This window comes from Nicotiana tomentosiformis, chromosome 9, assembly GCF_000390325.3.
Source record: "Nicotiana tomentosiformis chromosome 9, ASM39032v3, whole genome shotgun sequence".
NCBI lineage: Eukaryota > Viridiplantae > Streptophyta > Magnoliopsida > Solanales > Solanaceae > Nicotiana > Nicotiana tomentosiformis.
The window spans coordinates 7,512,200-7,536,322 of record NC_090820.1 but is presented as its reverse complement, the minus strand read 5'-3'; the positions used below and the strand labels follow the sequence as shown (position 1 = coordinate 7,536,322).

Below are 24,123 nucleotides of genomic sequence, written 5' to 3'. Positions count from 1 at the left end.
ATCGTTTCGACCTCAAAAAAATCAAGAAAAGTCTGATAAAAGAGTCATAACATTCTGGCTAATTACAATACATGTAAACTGACATCCTGAGCAGACACGCCAAGAGTCCTTAATGTAAAAACTGTAATAGTACTTTAAGTAGGCATTTGGACATAAGAATTGTAAATTTCCGGAAAAAAATGGGGAAAAAAATCAAGTGAAAATGGTATTTGAAAATTAGAGTTGTGTTTGGACATAGAATACAATTTTAGGTTATTTTTGAATTTTTGTGAGTGATAAGTGAAATTTTTTGAATAAAACCTTTTTAGAGTTTTTCAATTTTTCGGAAAATTCTGAAATTCATCTTCAAGTGAAAATTGAAAAATTATGGACAAACACTGATTTTGAAAAAAAAATAATATTTTTTTTTTGGGGCCAAACGGGCTCTTGAGAATCCTTTACTGGCATATTTCTATTCTCATGCTCACTGTAAATTTCAAAATCCTTTCACTTTTTAACTCTCCTTGGCCCCAATACGGAGCATTAATTGATATAGCCGACCTCAATTTGCTTTGGACTGAACCGTAATTATATATTATTATTAGTGTTTATGTGGTTTTTATTCAATTAAATCTGGTCGAAATAAAAACTCTGCAAGTCCAAATTTCACGTAACTCTTTAAAGAAATGAGGATTTCAAAACCTATCCAATTTTGAGATTGAATTTCCCTTTACTTTACATAGATTTTGGCTCCATCAAATTCATGTTGCCAAGCTTGGATAAAGTCATATTACCCCCACCCCCAAACTATTTACCCCCTCCGTTCACTTTTAGGTTTCCACTTTGAATTTTTCACACTCTTTAAGAAATAATAAAAAAATATATATTTTACAACTTTACTCATAATAATAATAATATTACCAGAAGTCTTTGAAATGAATAGTTAATGACAAGGATAAAACGGGAAAAAAAGACATCTTTCTCTTGATTTAGTATAGTAGACAAGTAAAAATGAAAATATATTTTTAGTATAGTGGACAAGTAAAAGTGAACGAAGGGAGTGAAACATTTCTTCATTTGCACTCCAAAATAGGAAGAAAACTGCTACAAACTGATTCCCATACTTAAAATCCTTAAATTACACTGTTGAATCGCTTACAATGTTCTATGGCATTGTTGGTTAATCAAAGGGCCACTATATTCACTATACAAATTCCATAACTAAGCTTAGTGCAAACTACTAGCATTATACAATGAAAAAACTTGATCAAATAAGTTAAAACAAAATTTTCTATAGAAGCTACTGCAATTGAAGATACTCAATTCTTCACACCTAACAATGGCTTTGTACCTCTATAGTCCACAGTCTAACTACATCCATCTTCCCATCTTCATTGACATCATTTTCCTTTTCTTGTGTGCTTTATGCTTTTCGGCGATCCTCAGCTTTCTTTTGGCATTTCTCATTGGATTCACCACAGCAATGACCTTCTCTTCTTGTTTCCTCTTATCCCTCTTGGATTTGAGATTCTTCCTTATATGACTGTAGATTTGGACGAAACTCTGCACTCCTATAACATTGCTTATGCTTCCGCGCACTTCTTCAGCCCGTTGTTTCACGTCATCTGTGGAGTAGATGCAAACGTAATCAGTATTTTCATCTTAGCCTTTTCCTTTTGTATTTTTAAAACCTGTTTTGAAAATGCCTTTCTTGAGCGGAGTTCTATCTCAAACAACCTCTCTACCTCACACAAGGTAGAGGTAAGGTCTGCGTACACTCACCCTTCCCATACCCCACTTGTGGGATCACATTGGGTATGTTGTTTGTTACCTCTCTTCTTTTTTTCAAAAATGAAGTGTATCCTTTTTTTCCACATTTTTTTTACTAAAATTGCTTTCAAGCCAACAAATCATGGAATATAATTGAACCAAATGACAAAGGTAACACCATAAACTTTTGCAACTACCACTTTGTATCTAAGATAGTATGGACCGTTAAAACAATAAGCTTGCAAGAAACTGAATGTCCACATGAGAGACATACCTGAAATAACTTTTCCAGCAAATCCTTCACACACTTTGTAGAGGGGCAACAGCATATGATATGCATAGCTTTGGGAATCAACCTCACCTTCAGGGGACAACAATCTACTCTGATCTATAAGCTTTGGTGAAATTGATTTGAAACAACTGAAGATAATTTTCATCTGCAAAAAAAGTATGCCCATTCGGCAGCATGAGACAGTCACCCCTAGTACCACGTATAGGAAAATAAGGCACAAAGCATTTATTTTGAAAAAATTGCCAAAGCTAAGAATTCTTTTGTGAGTCAAGCACATAGAAGTAACCTTAATACTTTTAACCACCCACCTGCATATCTTCCACCTGAAGGGAAATCTTTCCCATTGTCTTAAGCAAATAGGAAATGACCAAGTAGCGCTCGTTTTCATCTTCTTGACCGCTAAGGTCAGACACAAGAGATAAATAGATGTTTTTCCCTTTCCTTGAATCAAGCTGTTGAAAAGCCTTAAGTAGAAGACCCTGCTCATCATGTTCAATGGTGGACCAGAACTTGTTTTGACGCTTACATTCATTTTTTCCTAAGAATGAATACAGAGCGCAAATTGAAAAGACAAGATTTTGAGTAATGAGATCACTGGCAGCATCATCAGTCTGCAGCACCTTCAGTTGACAACAAAGAGAAGTAGCTATAAAGAAAAGTCTACTCGGCCTCATCAAAAAGTAAGTTCCTTGTGGCAGTTCAAGGTTTTCTTTACAAGCCTCGGTCACAGTGGCAAAGTAGCAAGCCACAAGACGGTTTGATATGTTGCGCAACCACAGATGCGGATGCAAAAGCAACTCGCAGATTGTTTCCCACAGATCCTATGAGATTTCAGTAAAAATAATAATTAGAAACCAAATGAATTTGTCCACAAAACAATAAGATATTGGCAATCTGGAAATGGAAGTGTGGTCGCTGTGGAAACGTAATTTCCCCAGTATACCTTTTTTTTTGTTCTTTTTTTTTTTTGATTGATAGACTTCCCAGTATACTTCTAAACATACTCTTAAAAGATTTAAGTTTGATTCTCGAATGGTGCCTAACTTCACACCTAGTTTTTAGTAGCACACTATCTATTGAGCATTTCACCGAAGTGCTTTTAGCCACACACACACACACACAGAAAAAAAAAAAAAAAAAAAGTTATAATTTCTTAAATCGATCGCAAAGCAAAATGAGGCCCAGTGGTTTTCACATAGTCACCCCGTACATGTAATAAGTTGGACATATTATGGATGACTTGGTTTTAGCTCTCCCACATTTTAGGACTATAGCTAAAATAACGAAGTACAACAACAATAGTGCATCGGATACCCAATTAGTACAGCAGCAACAGCAGCACTAATAAAGGATAGAGACGGAAAATATTGCATCTTTTTTCATTCTACAGAGACAAACATCCATTCTATAGAGGATAGATACAGAAGATACTGTATCTTTTTACATTCTACAGAGACAAACATCCAATGTGTTTTATAAAGTACCAAGAAAAAATTTCAAAACGCCCTCAACCAGTTATGAATATCCATTAGCTCCACGTAATTCAAATAGAATAGGTCCGGATGGCAGGCAAATTTTATGAACGCTCATATTTACAGAAGTAATCACTTAGTATAGTACCCAGTACAATAGTAACTTTAGTTTCTAATAGAAGATTAAAAGAAAAAGAAAAATACCTCAAGATCCTTTCTGAAGCACAATTTAGGAAATTGATTTAATATCTTCTCAAATAGAACCAGTGAATAATATGCTTCTTTCCAAGATGAAGCCGTTGCATCATTGGGTAGATCCACATGCTTATTTGTAAGAACACTAACAGCAGATAGCAAGATGTTTCTCAAAGCAGGCAAGAGACTATCAATATGCTTTTGGAAACCATCCTTCACCACTTCAATGAGTAACCCCAAAACCTGTAGAAGAAATGATGAAGCCTTGAAACATTATTTTTCTATTTTTGATGAGAAAGAAGTTATATCTCAGATTCATGAAAACAAAAAAAATTAGAGGTCAACTCGTCCGCCTTCCTCTTGTCTAATTTTCATACATAAATGAAAATGAAAAAAGTGAAAGACATATGGAACTTCTACTCTTCAGTATTCCCAACTTGCTCCTCTATGATAACACAACCCAACCAAGCTGATCCAACATAATGTACTTGAAATAAAAGAACAGTTTGGGACTTTCACCCCTTTACCTGTGCTGCAGCACTCCACAAATGTGGTTTATCTCCCAGGTACCAGGACCGACTAAACTCAAGAATTGACTGGAGTGCATGGGAACTGACTCGTCCAATAAGTAACTTTATGACAGTACCAGTCATCGAACGGACTCTGTTGTCATGATCATTCGCCAGACAAACCACCAAATGCAGAAAAAGCGTCTGAGATTGTTCATCTATGATGCTAACTGGGAATTTCATTATGATAGCATGAAGCATTTCAAGAATGGCTTCTCTCCCAGCTGAATGCTCATATCTGCAAAAATCAAAACCATCATTACAGAGATGAGACCATCTAGAAAATTTACCAAATGAAAGAATTGCTTGTGCAGTTCTTATGTTCTTGCCTTAAGTTCGAAAGTAAGAAATCAAGATGCTGCTGCAGACGTTTCTCGGAGATATGGTAGTCCAGTAAAAACTGCAGCAAAATTTGGCTGCATTTCTTACGAATTGATTCAACTTGACTAGTCACCATCAACTCTGCAACACGTTTAACTATATCATAGATTTCCGCAACTACCAACTTCCTACTCACTATTGCTTTCAACAGTGAGAGAGCCACAAAAGAGGGATTTCTTTCAAGATCAACAAAAAGCGGAAACTGAATTAGCATATGCAGTTGATCCGTAGAAAGTGTGATCTTATTGCTACGCAAAAGCACTGTTAGCAACTTAACACATGACTCCATCAATGGATTACTGGAAGCTACTGAACCTTGAGCAATATTCAGTAACGAATTCTTTATCTTCTCCGCCTGAGATTCAAGTGATGGCAAAGGAAGCCTCACCATAGGAGACAAGCACCTAAGTGAAGCAGACATGATATTCTCATATTTTGAGTTCAAGCATTCACCCAATAATCTTACAAATGGATCAAGCATTGATAACAACTGCTCATCTTTCTTGTCAAATTTCATGTTCTTCATGTAATTCTGAAGCACTCCAAGAGCAAATTCGGTAATAAGGTGAGAATATCGTGAATCAATGCTGACCAACTTATCTGATTTAGCAATCTGGCTGCTTACTCCATCTTTCTTTTGCTGACTTTCCATTGAAGTCGATGTCTCTGCATGCCCAGGAGATTCATCTGTTACCCCATCTTTAATTAGACCATATCCAAAGATAAAGAGTTCCGTCTGGTTTACAGAAGGATTACACTGTATTCCAGCAGCTATATGAGACAACATGTTCTCTAATTTTGATTTTACTTTTGGAGTCAGCTGCTTCTGTAGATGCTTAATAATTGGCGCAAGCAGCTTCAGAGCATGTGTTTTGAATGTGATACTTTGTGCAATCAATTTAAGGGTATCGTATGACTTTTGCTTCCTAGTCTCTTTCATCTTTGAAGCAATCTTCTCAACCTCTTTCTCCTCCGAAACATCACTGAGTATATCATTTACTGCAACCGAGAGAAGATCCTCTAAACAATAATCCAACCTCCCACTACTGGGATTTATAAGAAATTTTGATAGTAGAAAATTGAGAGTGAACCCCAAAACGTGCAATTCGAATCCTCTCCTCAGAGTGCCTCTCAAGACTTTGACAACAAATTGCAAGTACTCCAGCCCTAGTTCTTTTAAACAAGCAGCCAAAGCAGCTCTGGCTTCATCACGAATACTTTCCAAACGATTCTTAAGGAAATTCGCTACGCGATGGATTATAGATGGAAGATGCACTTCCATAATGTCTCCAGGAAGTAGCTTGAGCAACTTAAGCAGAATTAGACTGATGTTTACATTGACATTATCAGTATCAGCAATCAACATTTTTTGTACCCTGGGAAGCATATCCTTTTGGAGGCACATTTGTATCTCCGCAAGTTCAGAAACGCCGGTGACTTTGCCTGACTCTATCAAACAAGTAGTTTGAATATCTTGCACAGAATCTGCGGTGTCATGATCAGAAGGAGTGTTTGAAAAATGGAACTGGTCCAAAATGGAGCTTATTAACCGCAATAACACCTTTTGTTTATCTGGTTTCAGTGTCATCTCCCGAAAGCATCTATTGAGTAATGCATAATACAATCGCCACTCCATGCATCTAGTAATTGATGCAACAGCTTCCAAACATGCACTTCTAATATTTTCACCCTTTCCAACTTGTCCATCAAGCAACATTTTGAAAAGAAGTGGGATAAATACTTTATTTATGAGAACCTGCACCAGAATTATTCCCAACTATTAGTACCACTTAGCAACACTGAGCACATAATTGATGCTTAAAAGAAAAAGGCAAGTAACCACCTTAGACAAATTTCCAGAACTGATGACATTCTTAAATCGTAACAAAGCCCTTGCTCTCCTGTGTCTCTGAATAAACAAACGTAATGGCATAGGTGAGAAAGCATGGAAACTAGCTTTTGGACCATGTGCTATACTCTTTTTTTTTGAGAAGGTAACAGTGCTATACTCTTTCAAAAAAAGAGAGAATAAATAGAGCAACATGAGAAGGTCCAAGGGACTGAAAAATCTTTCCTTTAAAACATAAACTAATACTTCTAATGCTACTAATGGAGAAGCATAAATAAAATAGAGCAGTAAGTTATTTAAGAGTAAATTGTGGAGCTAAGTTGCTCCGACACGGCAGTTTATGTGCCGCACCCGTGTCGACACGATACTGGTGTGGGTGTGAGTATGGGATCTGTACCGGATCTGGTAAAACGATTCTGGGTACTTTGACCATGACGAATGAAAAATTTTGAGACGAGATACAATTTGATTCCCGAAATCAGAACAAAAACTAAGGTAAATTTGAAGAAAATGGCATATACCTTATCTAGGAAATCAATTCTTTACTTTCTGCTTCTCCTCTTGATCGAGCAGAAAGAGCAGCAGAGAGCGTCAATTGTGAATGGGGAAGGCGGAGCGTTCGAGAATTTGGGAAAGTGCAAGTCCTTTGACTTTATTTAGATATTATTATATTTAATATATTGTACCCTTTGTAATGAAAGCTTGACACACACTAAGTCTAATTTTTATAATAATAATTAGAGATATAATCTAAATTATATAAATTAATATTTAATTATAAATGAAAGATAACTATAAAAAAGTTAGTTGGTAGGAGAATCCAAGAATGGAAGAAATTCAAGAAATCATGCCTACAACTTGAGAATAAAAAAGAAATCCACACTTCATAAGCTATAGGTAAGTATTCCACAAAATTTCTCATAATTTGGAGATATTTTTATATTTTTATTTTGTTGAATTATTTTTAGCCGAATCCCCGTACCCGTATCCGTATCCTCGAATTTTAGAATTTACATCTCGAAGGATCCGACCTCTAGATCCACACCAGCGTCCGAGCAACTTAGTTGTGGAGTACACATAGCATAGACCAAAATTTATAAGGCAAGATGGGAATAACTTACTTGCAAATGCACAATATTGTTAAAAAAGTCCTGCTCTGGATCTTCACTGTAAAGAACTGCAAATGATTTGAAGTCTTCCACCGTTGGAAGCTTCAGGACCATATCCCGAAGTAGATCGATCCATACCTAAATCAGAAAACCAGCTTTAGAAGAAATTCCGATCCTTGAGAAAATATATTCTCTGCCCACTACAATGTCCCTCCCTCCACTCCCGGGTCAGTCCTCCACTGACCAACAGGAGCGAGGAACCTTGAGACATATAGATGAAAAAACACGTTGCGTAAATAACCACTAGCAAGTCAAATAACTGCTTCAAGTATTGATGGCTGGGAAACACAAAAAGGAAGGAAAAGAGAGGAAAGTAGCCAGATAAGTAGAGCATTCTTTTCGGTTCTCGTATTTCATACCTTCTGAATTGAATCTTCTTTGTTCATGGCAGTACCCATGTGCTTCAAAAAGAAGTTGCTTAGGATGTGCCTAACCCAGGCTCCAGAAGATTCTTGTTCAGATTTCAACTTTCTATCGAGCACTTGACTAGAAAACTCGACAAACGAAAGCAATAATCTATATGCACTCTGTCTCAAAATAAGATCCCCAGACGACATATCATGGATAGCATGTGACAGAATAATCAACGCATGTTCTTCCGGGACAGTGTGGAAAAAGTCTGCACTTATCTTTTCATAAGCAGCAATTATAGTATCATAATCAAGATCTCCCAACTCCACGGTAGACGTGGCATTCAATTCGCGAAGAAGTTTTGCCTGTATGAAATTAAAAGGTGCATTTACGTCAACAAACACCTAAAAGAACAGGTGTAAAAGAAAAATAGACGGGCTAGCACTACCGCAGGATGTACAGAAGAATCGTTCACTGCGACAGCATCAAGAACGTCACAAATAGAAGTGCGAACATCCAAGCCAGCAGAAATTACGAGCGGAGAAACTGATTTGACGATCTTTTTACTGCTCTCACTACCCAATGGTTCTACGATATGCTTAATAATCTGTAAAGTGCCTACACAAATCTCTGCAAGCAGAAAGCAAAGTAATCTTACAAAAAGAGCAAGGAATGAGACCAAACAGGTCCAACTAAACTGTGAGATAAAACTGAGAGAGACTCAGACCAGGGTCATTGGATCTCTTTGACAGAAGCGGAAGCAAGATATCAAGAAACTTCCTTGCAGCCAACGGTTCCTTTATGTGTTTTGATAACAGCTTGAAAACATTGAACTCTTTTTCCCCAGGATATCTGACAAGTTTCCTGGAAAAAGTGAACAGATCAGTTAATAGGAGAACTGATGCTTGTGCATATCATATGATATTTAGTTACATAAACAGCATGCTAAGTCCACTTAGCCATATACGGTGGATGACATGCAGTCTCTCTCTCTCATGGTTGTAAGGTGGAAGCATTATGGAAGATAAAGCTAGAAATACAAGAAAAGGAGGGGAAGCATGCAGATGCTCTTTTCTTTCCTGCCCTTTTTTTTTTTTGTGTGTGTGTGTGTTGGGGGGGAGGGTGATAAATAGGGAGCATGTTACCAAGATAAGCTTACTTCTCCATGCGGGCACATAAGTCAGAATAGGACCTTATGATATATGATAAAACCATCAAAATCTCAATCTTACTATCCCTACCTCCCTCCATCCCCACTCTCTCCCGCTCAGCTAAATTGCTCTGACACGGCAGTTTAGGTACTGCACCCGTATTGACACGACACTAGTATGGGTGTGGGTATGGGATCCGTACCGGATCTGGTTAAACAGTTTTGGGTACTTTGACCACGACGGACGGAAAAATTCGAGACAAGATACAATTTGATTCCCGAAATCAGAACCAAAACTTAGGGTAAATTTGAAGAAAATAGCATACCTTATCTAGAAAATTACTCCTTATCTACAACTTGAGAATAAAAAAGAAATCCACACTTTACAAGCTATACATAAGTATTCCACAAAATTTCTCATAATTTAGAGATAATTTTTATTTTTTTGAATTATTTTTAGCCAGATCCCGGCACCCGTATCCGTACTAGAACCCATATCCCCGAATCTTAGAATTTACATCTTGAAGGACCCGACCTCTAGATCCGCACCCCGTGTCCGAGCAACTTAGCGGCTCATATAAAAATCTAAGTACAGGATAAGCAAAGAACTAAGGAGACTGATCTTGGGGGGAGAGTACAGGATAAGCAAAGAACTAAGGAGACTGATCTTGGGGGGAGAGTACAGGATAAGCAAAGAACTAAGGAAACTGGTCTTGGGGGGGAGAAACAATTCACTAATCCCCCTCAATTTAAGAAAAGACTAATAAAAAAAGAACAAGCCGATACAAGGAATCGAGTTGGTAGCTCCAAATAGCAGCAAAGAAAATCCATAGTGAAAAAGGACAGGAAGCTGAGGAAGCATTAAGAATTAATGTATGAGGTGCAAAGTAAGATAAATTCATAAAACGAAGAACGGTCAGACACAAACTGAGAATTTTTTCTTGGAAACTCTTTTTCCTTCATTGACCTGGAATTGTTTAAGAGTGCCACGACATTCTTTAAGATGATATCTAAGTCCTATGTGAAAACTTATCAATGCAAGTAAAACTGTGGTCAAAAGAAATAGTTCGAGAACATAACTTCCATACTTCAACTGTGTGGAGGCTACAGACGTCAGACGATAATTCAGCATTATGTACATTATTACCCATCCACATTTGATATGCAGATAACACTCTTCTGATAGGCTCTCATGTTAAAACATCACATTTTTTAGGTGACTGTCAAAATTTGTAATATCAGCTAAAGAACAGCTTTGAGGCCGGTAAGTCACAACCCAAAATTTACATAGTTGTTTATTATCGCACATCAATAAGTTGTGCAATAAGCTATACTAAGCAAAGAAATTGTTTTCAGCATATGGGACAACTTTGAGAATAGTAGTCATGGTGAAGTCTATAAATTGACACAATCACTGAAGAGGGGGAAAATAAAGCAATGAAGTTATTTCACATCGCCATACCTCTTTTGCGCACCATCATGTACAAAAAGACGATGCAAACTGCATACAAGTACATCAATGTGAGGAAGCAGTAATCTCCTAAGAGGGTTGTCTTCATTACCCAGCTCAATATCAAGATCCAATAGATTCTCAACGAACTTAAGAACAGAGGAAACGATGGCATCCGATGCTGTTGAGACTGCTAGCATCGAGAATATATCAGGTACAAGATTCTTTTCTCTGGACAACAGAGGCACAAGTTTGGAACTTCTACTCATAGCCAGAAAACAAGAAAATAACGAGCTTGGCTTCTCGCTACTAGCACCTTCCTGTTTGAAACTAGCAACTAAGGGTTTTACTGACGTAAAGAACAAATCCCAAAATTCAGAACTGAAATCATGATCTTCGTATTTGCTAAGAATACAAGAGATGATCTTCAGGCATAAAGATCTCAAATCCTTGGACTGCTTTGCAACTATGTTTGTCTGCATAAAAACAAAGACATTGGTTAATAAGCATTTTTTTTTTTTTTGACAAGGTAACATATTTGTATATTCATATAAAGACTTCACTAAAATTGTGAAGTCACCCATAATTACAATGTAAGTGCCCATACAAAACTACACAAAAAGGGCTCTTTTCTGCCTTGTTCTCTTACAATGAGTCTAAGGCATCTAAAATGGATACACTATCCTCCAAAAGTTTTCCTTTACACCAAAAATAAAAAAGAGCTAAACATTTCATCTTTATCTTCTGAATGTTGTTGGATTTCTCTTCAAAGCATCTTTGGTTTCTCTCTTACCAGACTGTCCAGCTGTCCACCATATACAAGCTGGGACAATTCTCCATCTCTCTGTCTCTTTGGTTAATAAGCATTTTTTTGATATAGCATTTTCAAACATTGGTTAAAAAGTATTACTTAATTCAATTTACAATGTACCACAAACACAGAACCATCTTTATTTTTTTCAAAAGATATATAGAGGAAAAACCGCGTTTATTCAGCAGCTAAGAATTCCTGAATTCCTTTCGAGATCAAGCGTGAATACATATGGAAAGAAAGGGTTTAAAACCCAAAGGACATCTGCTCTGACTGAAAAAATGAGCAAATTAGTACCTTCCGCGCCTTCCCAATTCTAAGCCATCAATCTTAGGAATTATTTGACCAAACCACCCTCAAACAGCCACCTATTTAGGCTATTGCTCAAGGGTGATCTGGCCAAGAAAAGGAGGACTAACGCTGTCAACCACCAAGATATACAAAATCATTTAATATTTTAGTGTTAACCAGTTAATACAATATTATGGGGCAACAGCATCGGCCTTTTCTTTTCTAAACTTAAGCCTGCTAGAATTACAGCAAATGATGACATTACCTCCACTTGGTGATCATGATCAGCTAGCCCCCCCTCATTTCTTGTGCCTTCAAGAGTTGATGTGCTGCTTTCCAAGAGGCGCACAGTACATCCCATTAACAGATCAAGAAAAGGGCTAATATGCACTTCATCAAAAACAGCTACAATATCCTCAATTACATGCAGAAAACCATATCTCTTCTTCCATGAAATGGCATTGATGCAATCTCTTGAAAAATGCTCCAAGATACTAAATGAGTCAAACCCATGCTTTAGAGTTTCAGGTGTTGTCCAGAGCCGTGCACTCTTTGCTGCAGCAACTTGTGAAGCAGATACAAGTGGTTTTATCAGCAAGGCAAAGAAAAGAGGAAGCTCTTCAACATCTAGCTGCGCTAAGAAGCCAAGAATCGCCTTTCGATGATGGACACTTGCATGCTAAGACAAATAATGCATCAAGTTACTGCATTATACTGGAAGTGGTAAATAATGAAGAAAACAGAAAGAATAGGAACCACAAGCTATGCTACTAGAGGCCAGAGAAATTAATAAATACCTTACGAGAAGCGAGCGCCTTTAACTTTCTGACTTTTGGAGCCAGTATTCTGATAACAACAGGCACAAGGAAAACTCTATGCCTTGTATCAACAAGATCTGATTCCCTGGATAAGCTCCATGTTGTGAGCTCCTCCCTCAGACTTTTTGAATTGATCAGATTTTTTAGATGCTGATCATACGGAATTAAAAAGTCATCTTTCCAATTTAACAGGCAATCAATGACCTTAATTTGCAAGTCAGCATCATCTTCCTCAAGAATTCTGAACCACACCACCCCCAAAAAAAACGAAGAAGAATGCAATACATAAGTAACCTCAAACAACATTCAATAAAGTATACTAATTTTGACTAAGGAGAATAATCCTAAATGCAAACCTGTATAGTAAAACCTCCTTGAAGAATTGATTGAGATAAAAAGACCTAGGGTTTCGCATCAGTCTATATAAGGACAACCATTCTTGAAGAACGGCTTTCCACTCTTTCCCTTTACAACCCTCTGGATTGTATAATTCCACACTGCATTTACAGAATGAGCAGATAAGTACGGGTCAATTGGAAAAGATAGAAGCAATAACACTTTCGCGAACCCTTAAAAAAATATAGTTAAAAAATCAAATGCACCTCTCAAGATCTTCAATATTATAGCCTAGGAACTTCAAGAACAGAGGTATGATTTGTCGTGAACGCGATTCAGCAACAGATGGAATTTTCTGCAAACACTGAATCAATAAAGAAAAAATTGTTGCACATGACGCAGTTTCAGACACCGGAAAGACATAGGACCTGAAGCTTCCAGTCAAATCTGCATATACATATCACAGTAATGAACATTAAAGTGAGAAACCATTGTGGATCAAAAAGAATAGCCGTTTAGCAAAATAGCAAGCTAGGACTACATGAATTAAAAGAGAAGCTAGCCAACAAATCAAATTTATCTTTGATATCTGGGATAAAATAGATGGAACATACTATTAGTCGTCTCTAATGATTCCTCCTTGCTTTGAGCAGCTTCATCATGAGAACCGAGAAAAACAGAGAGATAATGATCAAGGTACTCAATATATCTGTCCCACAGCAGCCCAAAATATTGACTGAGGAGGACAGCTATACAGTCCAATGTTGGATTCCACAAATGGCTAAAACGGCTATGAAAGATTCCAATAATTCCATCAAGAACAGCAGGTATATACTCTTCAGCTATCTGTCCAGCAGATAGACTCATCTGTATTTTGGAAATCAGTCGAATGACCTTTCTACTGGTGGCAATAGAAAGAGGCGTTTCTTCAATCAAAAGTAGGAGATGCATCACCTGAAAATAACCAGGAAATTTTAGCGACTGAAGACATTATTAACAAAGGAGAAGGTATCACATTCATACATTGTTGCCATGGTAGTCCATAAGAGTAGTCTCAGGATTATCTATTCTCATTTTCTTCTCAACAGGTTGTTCATTAATAGAGCTGACATCAGTCAAATGTTCGTAGTGGCACAATATTCTTAAGGTCGAAAGACGCATATTCTTGTCGGGATGGCTCAAATTTGCAGCAAACACGCCTAGGGCATCCACCATCTTACTCGCTATCAGCACCGGGTGATACTTTTTAGTGCTTGCATCAGCTTGGATTATGGACCTTGAAGCATAATTTTAAAGGGTTACCAACTGAATGGAGGAGGAGCAAGAAGGGTTACCAAGACCTGATTTTCAAAAAAAATACCAACATACCCACAAACTGAATCCAAAATATCAGCTACTGGAGACAACACTTGATAACATGTCTTGTGCTTCCTTGACAGATCTAAGATTCTGCTTATGATGGAATCATCAGATCTGGAATTTTGATTAGCCAGCGACTTATAATAAGAACCCAATGCAGCACCAACCAAGCTCTGCCAGGTAGTTCTGGGATGCCCAGCAATGTCAGCTAGGAAAAGCAATGTATATAAAGGACAGTTAGAAAGAGAGGCATGTAACAAGTTTTAGTGACAAAAAAAATCACTATACATGAGGAGGAAAAGGTCGCAACAACTCGGTCATCGAAGATTCACTTCTTTTAGAAACAGATTTCACCAGTTCTAGCATAAGGCAACTAAGGTCCATATCATGGAACTAAATTCCCCAAACCAAAAGTTAGTATTTGTGTGCATGAAATATTTGTTATTTCTGGTCCCACAAATGCGAAAGGTGGAATAGACTTTAATAGCTAAATTTCTCCCCAAGGAATCGAACTCATCTCGGATAACATGCCTTACCAGATTCAGTACTCAAAAGCTCATCTAGAGCATTAACCAAGTCTATTAGCAATGACTCATTCGCTGAAGCACCTACTACGTACGGATAACAGCCAATGACTCCCCACAGTATGGCTAACTCATTTTCTCCAATTTGGGTAGAATATGGTTCCTTCTGTATCCGCCGAATCCAACAAACGATGGCTTCTTGGAGAAAATTGTGAATTCTTGAAAGCTTCTCTTTTGGAACCTCATCCAAGAAGCTATGTCCTTGTGCTGGCAGCCTCTTAACAAAGATCTGCAGCAAATGTATAACCTCTTCCTCTGACATCTCTATCATATCATTTAATGCACTGAAAAGCCATTCAAAGATTAAAATCGGTTAGCAACCATTAATTATCACAAAGAAAGAAATATTAGACACCAGTAAGCAACCACAATTCATCCCATGAAGTGTGCTTTCACGTGCAAAAACAAAGTCAGGGACAAGGAACATTACCTTATAATGCTAGCTCTGAAGAACTGGACAACGCAAGGGTCCTTCAATAGTAGATCTTCGATAAAAGACAACAAACTACAACAATAGGCAATTGTTAGGGAAACAAGCAAAAAATGTATTTTTGGAAGACGAGCTCGCACTTGCAAAAGAAGGCAATACCTCTTATTCCTTAAATCAAACACAGGAGCCCATTGCATCGAAACAGAAGAGAGAGCAGAAATATTATTAGCTCTATATAGACCATCAAGAATGCAAAGCATTGACTGCAAAACTTTTTCAACAATGATTGATGTTTGATCAATTGCCTTCACAATAGGATAAGGCAGAATGTAAGTCTGTACAAGCAACTGGATCAATTGAAGCACTCCTTGGTAATCTGAGATAAGCAAAATATCTTAGAAAACCATTTCATAATGTACTGAGGCAAAGCACATGGACAACACTTAACCTACCAGAAATTTTCCGAATGTAACTAGCTTGCAGGGTAGAAGCAAGAAGGGACAAAAGGTGACCAAGATGCAATAGGTGACCTTGAGATACACACTCAATTATCTCCTCATATAAGCAAGCCCACATCAACTCCAACTCTGAAGCTTCTAACTCCGCACATAACCTCTGCAGTGCTAGAACAAGAACTTCAAGGATGGTCTCAGCACCTACACTTTGCAAAAAAACACAAGCCAAATGGAAAAGTTAAACCCGACAATATACAGATTGTGGTTGTAATTCATCTCATTAAGGGTAAAAGGGAAATTTTTAATTCAAATTGTTTCTAAATATAGAAAAGTGACATTCTTTTTGTGACGGACTAAAAAGGAAAAGAGTGCCACATAAATTGGGATGGAGGGAGTAAAAAAAAATTTTAGACAGTTCTCCTGCCGGCTCACGGGTAAATCACAGTAAATTTTGTATATCGTACCACCCAGAAAATATAGAAGACAGAGAGATCAAAGCACAATTTATACGAAACTAGCAATTCCAATTTTCTGCAGGCAACAAAATATAAAGTACCGGAATGATAGATGAGCTTACCCCCGGAGAACTGATCACCTATAACAAACAGAGACTTGTCAATCAGTAGGCATAACACTTGCTCAGCCCTTGAGTGTAACCTTGAGGAGCTTCCTCTAACAACATACCACAACAGTGAACTGACAGCGGATTTTCTTATTTCCAATGGTTTCTTCGCAACTTCAAACATAAGCTTCCTCACCCCTGTTGGTTTCAAGAAGTTAACACCGATGAGGAAAGGTTAGCCGAAATATAGCAGAATACTTACCTTTCTCACCCATCATGAAAACAAAGAAATGTATGAACAGAGAAATATACAAAAGAGATCAGAACTGGAAGGAACTGCGAAGAAAAACCTCTTGAGTTGATTTCCAGAAAATCTGAACATTTCTATCTAGGCATAGGAAGAGCCACAATATGCCCGAAGCACTTCTCTGGAACTACAGAGATGCTTGAGACTGCTAGAGCTTTCATAGCGAATTTGATGGTATTTAGCACTTTTTTCGAAGAATTTTTCCAATTTCAGCCTAGAATTATTACTCCTATATTTCCAGGATGCTGGCATCTCAGAGAAAATTGCCAAAAGCATTGAGCATCTCTTTACTGGGTTTGTTTCTGCAGATATCTTTGGTACACGCATGTTTATTAGTCAGTTCTTTAATACTTCTTGATTTAAAAACAAATATGGACTACGAGTCACTGTCATATAAATTCTTATCCATCAGAGTTCATCAGGACTTCTATAATTAATTCTTGATATGCACAATGGGATGTCAAACCCAGTTGCACTGTTTAAGAAGCCGAGTCATAACAGGTATTTTGCTTCTTTCCTAGTCTTCTCATCTACCTCTCTGATCATTAGCTTTTAGCACCTAAAAGAGCAAAACCCATTTCACTTCATCAATATTTTGTCTCAAAACAACAGTTAACTTATTGCACAACATTTGACCATTTGAAGTCTGATATTTCTACACTTCTCTGCCACAACCCTTAAGAAAAATAATATTGAATTGACATAATACCGTCCTGCATCAAGCTGTATCATGAAAGTATCACTAAAGGTCTAAAGAATGAGCAGGATAAGATCTACTAGGGCAAAATAAGAAGGCAAAAGCTGGTGATGTTAACTCTCTGTTTCTTTTCTTCCATATCTTCATTGCCTATGTAACCATATGAATGCAGGAACAGCAGACAAGGACAAAAGAACATGAAATAAATAGGGCAGGGAGTAAGGAAGATAACGATGACGGACATTAGACGAAATCTCCCAGCTTAGCCAACAGGGGGTTACAACCACACAAAAAAAGTCTAACTATGAGGAAAGACAATAATATATAGTAGTGAATCAGACTCAAAAAAGGCAAACAAGAATCAGCCATATCAGATATACTTAAGGGACACCTAAAAAGTTCATCTAAAAAATTCTGGCCTTGAATACAAATTATGGCAGTTCCCCTGCATTTTATTTCCTTGGAGATGACGAAATTGTTGAACCCGAAAGCATTAACAGCTACAAAATAGAAAGCCCTCACAGAAGGTTCATAAAGGAGTGATACTGATATTAGAAGCTAAGACAGAAATATTTTATTATTACATTCTGAAACTGATAGCTTAAAACAGGTCGAATATTCTTTTGCTGTAACTAAATCTTTATAGATAGAATTTTCTCCGAGAACACAAATTGAAAGACACACAGGTAGAATACCTTTTATAAGCTGCTTAACAGGAGCATTCCTCAATATGAATGATATTGAGTCAGCCATAAATTCGTGGACGTACTCCTTGGAATAGTATCTTAATTTTACTGTTACCCTGTGGAGAGAGACAGAGCGACAGAGAGATGGATAAGCTACTTACTAACAACCAAACAGGTGGATCCTCCAATTATTTATGTTTACAGGGAACAACTTTAAGTATGATCTGCTGAAATAGGGGAGAATCATAGTCATATCTGCAAAGTGAAGCTTTGGTGGCAGGGTAAACTTACTTTAGAACATCAACAACATCTTTAACAAGATATTTCTGCAGGTACATCATAATAAAAGACCATGATTTGAAAATCTGCAAAAAAATAAAAAATACAAAGTTGAACTCAGATCTGATATGAAGATAATGTTGAAGCTGGTATACTAAAGATTACTTTCCGGAAAACCCAGTACCTGCTCAATTACATCTGGTTCTCTATCAGCACCACTTTTGAGAAGACACGCTAAAGAGTCAGCAATCCTCTGGAGAAAGCTGGCAACAAAATATGAGTAGAAGTCTTAAAGCAACAATTAAAAACTGTTCTGCATGCACAAACTTACTAAAGTACTAAAACATAGTGGAATAAGCTGGCATAAAGACATGGGTAGAACTGTTGAAAGGTGTTCTTTATGCCCAAACTTGTAGAAGTCCTAGGACAGGGTTTATCAGCAAACTCCACCAGATACTTGACGTCTTCAAGCTCACAAGGAAGAACTTTTATCGTTCCCGACATCATGGAATTAGACAGATGAAGCACAGGGAAACATAAAAAAAAAACTAATGAAAAACATTCTAATTGAAATGGACATAATGACGAACAGAAGCCAATGAAATGTATCAATTTACATCAGAAGAAAATGACCCGCGAAAGGATAAGGATAAAAGCGAAAAGACAACCAAACAAGATAAGAAAGAAAAGCTGACAGCAGAGGTTAAAATATCAAGGAATTGTTCCCAAAAATGACGATACTATTTCCAAATTTTACTATTTCCAGACTATAAGCAAGGTGCTAAAGAATCCCCCGACGATGTTGTTATGCGTGAAGGAAGAAGAAAACCAGATAGAAGCAGCACTCACGGTAAGAAGTCCTCCAGGAGATCTCTAGATAGGGCTGCAATCAACCTACAGAAAACTATAATTAGTCAATGAAGGGACTTAACAATGAAGAGGAAAAAGAAATAGCTAAGCAGTTCATCTCCAGCGCTCTATAGAAAAAATGATGGGAACAATACATGTAGCAAACAAATAGCAAGAACCATAAGAGCAAAAAGTTTTCACTCAACCATTTTTATTCTAAAGCGAGCAAAAGTCAAATACTCGTAGTCTGCCGCAAAAGAACATGTTTAGCAGTTAGCTTCTGGAGATTGATGAATGAAAAATTTACAGTTCTAGGAACTTTTTATGAGCTTTGAGAGCCTAACATAATTCTTAAACAAATAACAAAATAACATTTCCGCTTCCAAAACAGGCAAAGGGGCTATATTTTCTTTTCTTTCTTTTTCATTTTGGATAACCGAGAAATCTCTGAGGGTCAGTGGCGCATAGTTCGAAACTCGTGCCTGACCCTATACTCTTCTCCACTTAAATACCATACTTTTGTCTGTGGCAGGTTTGAGTCCGCGACGCGCGCCTAACCCGCATCATGTGTTGTGCTCTTATCACTAGCAAAGGGGTTATATTCAGATGGGAACAAATCAAGGAACCTGAATAAGTCTTTCCCTGTTATAAAAGCTCTTAGTTTGGTTAATCAGAATCTAGTTTTAGTTTTTTGAATCTTCTTCAGATATAAAAGGTGGTGAGATTCCAAACTAGAGAGAACAAGGTGTACTGCTCATAAGAGGAAATAAAAACATAAACTAAGTGAATCATCCTTAAAAGAACCCAGTAAGTTCGCAAAATACCGGAGGATTGGCTCAAGGGATAGTCTCCCTTTCATGTCCAATCTTGAAAGAAGTTTTGCGACTATCTGTTCCTTGTGCAGTATAATTTGCGGTAGCGTCTGTACCAAGGGAAATATTTCCTCGTAAAATGAAATAAAATCCTCGGCAGTGTTTAATTCCTGTTATTTTGTCCAAGAAAGAAAAAAAGAATTAGGGAAAACAAACAAAAAAAAAATGAAAAAAACAACCTTAAAAAGTAGGAATAGCAAAACCAGTAGTAGCAAAAACCAATTACATATTCAAATGGCAATGCAGTCAAAAGCTATATTGCATAAACTCTTCATTTTCTTAGGCATATCTATTTTGAACAGGGTGTGATGCCTATGGGTACTTCTTGCATGTCCTTCGAACTAAACTAAAACTTGTCTAACAGTTGAATGTACTTGAATGCCTATACACACTGAAACCATAACCAAATCCATGTACACGGTCCAAAACTATTTTTTTTTATGAAGTAAGGTGTTATATTGCTGGCATCAGGAAGATGCAAATCATTACAAAAGAGGTTGGTTAGCTCCATTTACACAAAAATACAATTCTGACCAAGGAGCTAAACTAGAATCACCAAAAGCCTTTGGTTGTCAATCAAGCCAAAGACAGAGAGCTAATAAAATCTAGAAATGGAATTAAATCATTTACAGAGGAAAGGTTGCTCCAGCTATATAGATTCCTAAGGCACTTTGCTTTCAGGTAGCGGTTGGGAGTTGATACTCCATCAAAGCATCTGCGATTCCTTTCTGCCCAAATACACCAAAATATACTTGCTGGGATCATCTGCCAGATCTTCTTGATGGTTCTCTCAACTTTCCATTGACTCCAACTTTCAACTGCTTCTTTTATCCCTTGTGGTGTTGTCCAACTTATGCCAATCGTTGAGAGGAACATGTGCCACAAATCTGCAGCCACTCTGCAGGGCAATAGCAGATGGTTTATAGATTCTGAGTTGTCTAGACACATGTAACATCTATTCACCAGCTGGAAATTCCTTCTACACAAGTTGTCTTGGGTTAAAATCGCACCTTTAAGAGCTATCCAGGTGAAGCACATGACCTTTGTGGGGAGTTTTGTCTTCCAAATGAACTTCCATGGCCAAAGCTCAGTTACTTCATTGCTAGCACACAATTTCTTGTATCCTTCCTTGACTGAATAACAACCTTCGTTCAGATTGCCCCACCTTAAACTGTCTTGAGCTTGTGTATTCATTTGAAAGCTTTCCAGTAGCCGGTTTAGATCAAAGAGTTCCCCAAGTTCCATTCCTGCATGTGTCTTCTGAAGAGGGGGTCCCATATGTTCCTTGATCTACATTGGGTAACTTTTGAGTCCGGATCGACTGCTATCTGGTACAGGGCTGGATGAGTGTCTTTTAATGGTTGATTGTGAAGCCATTTATCCTTCCAGAACCTAACTGAGGTGCCATCTCCAATTCTAAATGAAACGTCCCGAAAGAATTCCTCTTTCAGACTGTTGATAAATTTCCAAGGACCAACACCATGAGGGGCTCTACTCTATTTGGTACTCCAGTGGTTTAGCTTCCCGTACTTGGCATTCACTACTGCCTTCCATAAACATGTTCCTACCTGACCATATCTCCACCACCACTTCATAAGCAAACTCTTATTGTGCTTGGCTAAGTCTCTAACACCCAATCCACCTTGATCCTTAGGTTGAATTACCTTAGACCATTTTACCAGATGAAACTTGTGGCCTTCACTGTTCCCTTTCCAAAGAAAGGATTTTCTGATTTTGTCCAGTTGTCTTTGGATCTTTCTAGGCATAGGGAATAAGGACATGATATAGGTTGGTAGGCTGTCCAAGACACTATTGATCAGTGTCGGTCTTCCTCCCATGAATAGGTATTGCATTTGCCAAGTTGCCAATCTTTTTTCCACCTTCTCAAGAACTCCATTCCAAACCCCTATTGCTTTGTATTTTGCTGCCAGTGGAAGGCCTAGATATGTTGTTGGAAAGGAGCCAATTACACAACTCATAATACTAGCCAACTCTTCCAAGTTAGGCACTGTATTCACAGGGTAAATCATACTTTTTTGCATATTAATGTGTAATCCTGAGATAGCTTCAAAAATCAGTAAAATCAAATTTAGGTACTGGACCTGAAGCTTCTCCGCCCCACAGAAGATTAAAGTATCATCTGCATAGAGTAAATGTGACAATGCAACTGGGTCAACTGTGTTGTTTCCCACCCTGAACCCTTCAATCCACTGCATTTGTTTTGCCTTATCAAGCATTCTGCTCAAACCCTCCATTGCAAGGATAAAAAGAAAAGGAGAATGTGGATCTCCTTGTCTAATTCCTTTTTGTGGTTGAAAAAAACCAACTGGAGCTCTATTCACCAAGATGGAATACTTAACAGTAGTAAGGCTGTACCTGATCCATCTTATCCATCTGTCACCAAACCCCATTCCTTTCAAAATAGAAAGAAGGTATGACCAATTAACTTGATCAAAGGCCTTTTCTATGTCCAACTTACAAAGAATACCCGGAACATCACTTTTCAACCTCCCATCTAGCAGCTCATTAGCTATCAATGATGCATCTGTGATCTGTCTATTTTTCAAAAAAGCATTTTGCTCTTTTGAAATCAGCTTGTCGATGACTGTTTTGATCCTCTCAGCTAGGAGTTTAGCAATTATCTTATAGACACTTCCAATGAGACTTATGGGCCTAAAATCTCTGAGCTCTATAGCACCTTTCCTCTTGGGAACTAGAGCAATTAAAGAAGCATTATTGGACCTCACCATATAACAGTGTTGATGGAAATGATTAACAGCACCCATTAAATCCGATTTAACAAAGACCCATGACCTTTGAAAAAAAGCCATTGTAAAACCGTCCGGACCTGGACTTTTGTCTGGAGCACAGTCCAAAACTATTTGGACAAAGGAGAAACTTATAAACTCTAAACCAACCATTTTCATGTCTTTGTTTAACAGCCTGATAGGGAAAAGAATCGTGCTTGGACCCTTATGAATTGTTTGAATCTTCTTATACAAAAACATACACTATCAACTGATCAAAAATATGTAAACACCATCCAAAACAAAATTCTCTAGCTAAACTTTCTGAAAAGACAGCGTCTTCCCATTTCCCAACAGAATTGTTCCGCTGACATTTTCTCACAAACATCAAATTCAAGCACCTACTAAGAATCTTCAAACAAAAGACATGTAAATGTCACCCTAACAAAACCAAAAAAAAAGGGAAGTTTTTTCAACAAAGAAATTCTCCCAAAACCACAACTTAACCAAAAATTCAACACTCTTTACAAAATGGTATACAAAAGTATCATATAAAATACATGAAAATACATACTCTCCATTCCACAAGACAATCCCGGAAGAAGGAGGAACCTTCAGAGGGCTCAGCTTTTAAAGGGTCAAGACTTCTGTACACATCAATGTCAACATCCTCAATCCGTTCCGAAAATGTCTTGAACTGCAACATACATAAAACTCAATAAATGCAATTCCCACAAAAGAGAAACAGCAAGGCAACAAAAATGAGTACGAACAGTTCATATAAAAATTTTAGACAAAGCAAGATGCTTAATTGTTATTCATACTTTTTGCATCATAGACAAGCAAGAAAGCAATCAGTAATTGCACATTTAGTAGGCTCAAATACAAGTCAGAGTGCAAAATACAGCTAGAATTGATATAGAGACAGATTCTTAAGATTGAAGAAGAAGAAGCATCAAATTATGTTGAGGTGTTCAACTACAACAACAATAACAGTCCAGTTAAATCACACTAGTGGAGTGTTGGGATGGTAGTGTGCACGCAGACCTTGCGGCAGGCTGTTTCCGAAAGACCCTCGCTCAAGAAGATGAGGTATTCAACTATTTGACTAGAAAAACAACTACTGGAACAATTTGCTGGTATGAGCTAAAAGCGCAAAACAATAACAATAGAATAATTTCACGAGCCTCAATAAAATACAAAATTTGAGCTTACAGTAAAGCGGCGGCGACCAGGGGATTTGTTGAGAGATTTAACAGCATAGGCATCTGAAGCTGTTGCCATTTTTGTGCTGAATAATTAACAAATTGAACTCCTCTTTGGCTGCCGCAGAGGGAGGAGGAGGAAGAAGTAAGGTTTTAAGGTTTGTGCTTTTCTACTGGGGAGAAGAAAGGGTTTAAGATTATTAGCGGC

The 24,123-nt window shown here is 37.5% G+C and overlaps 1 protein-coding gene across 1 annotated transcript; it reads right to left on the bottom strand.

Annotated features, from left to right (window-relative positions):
- Positions 1-1,081: 1,081 nt before the first annotated feature.
- On the bottom strand, positions 1,082-24,113 carry LOC104097961 (uncharacterized). Its single transcript, XM_009604593.4, has 31 exons — positions 23,926-24,113; positions 23,285-23,407; positions 19,916-20,073; positions 19,092-19,136; positions 18,427-18,505; positions 18,255-18,328; positions 17,973-18,079; positions 16,289-16,471; positions 15,709-15,912; positions 15,416-15,632; positions 15,257-15,331; positions 14,779-15,110; positions 14,252-14,450; positions 13,907-14,159; positions 13,498-13,837; positions 13,150-13,330; positions 12,904-13,044; positions 12,527-12,788; positions 11,995-12,408; positions 10,640-11,103; positions 8,755-8,891; positions 8,476-8,657; positions 8,036-8,392; positions 7,629-7,754; positions 6,502-6,567; positions 4,607-6,414; positions 4,236-4,515; positions 3,718-3,951; positions 2,350-2,862; positions 2,024-2,186; positions 1,082-1,604 (listed from the first exon to the last, which is right to left on the bottom strand). Exons 1-31 carry the CDS (start codon positions 23,992-23,994, stop codon positions 1,351-1,353), a joined length of 8,040 nt encoding a protein of 2,679 aa, XP_009602888.1. The 5' UTR covers positions 23,995-24,113; the 3' UTR covers positions 1,082-1,350.
- Positions 24,114-24,123: the final 10 nt, after the last annotated feature.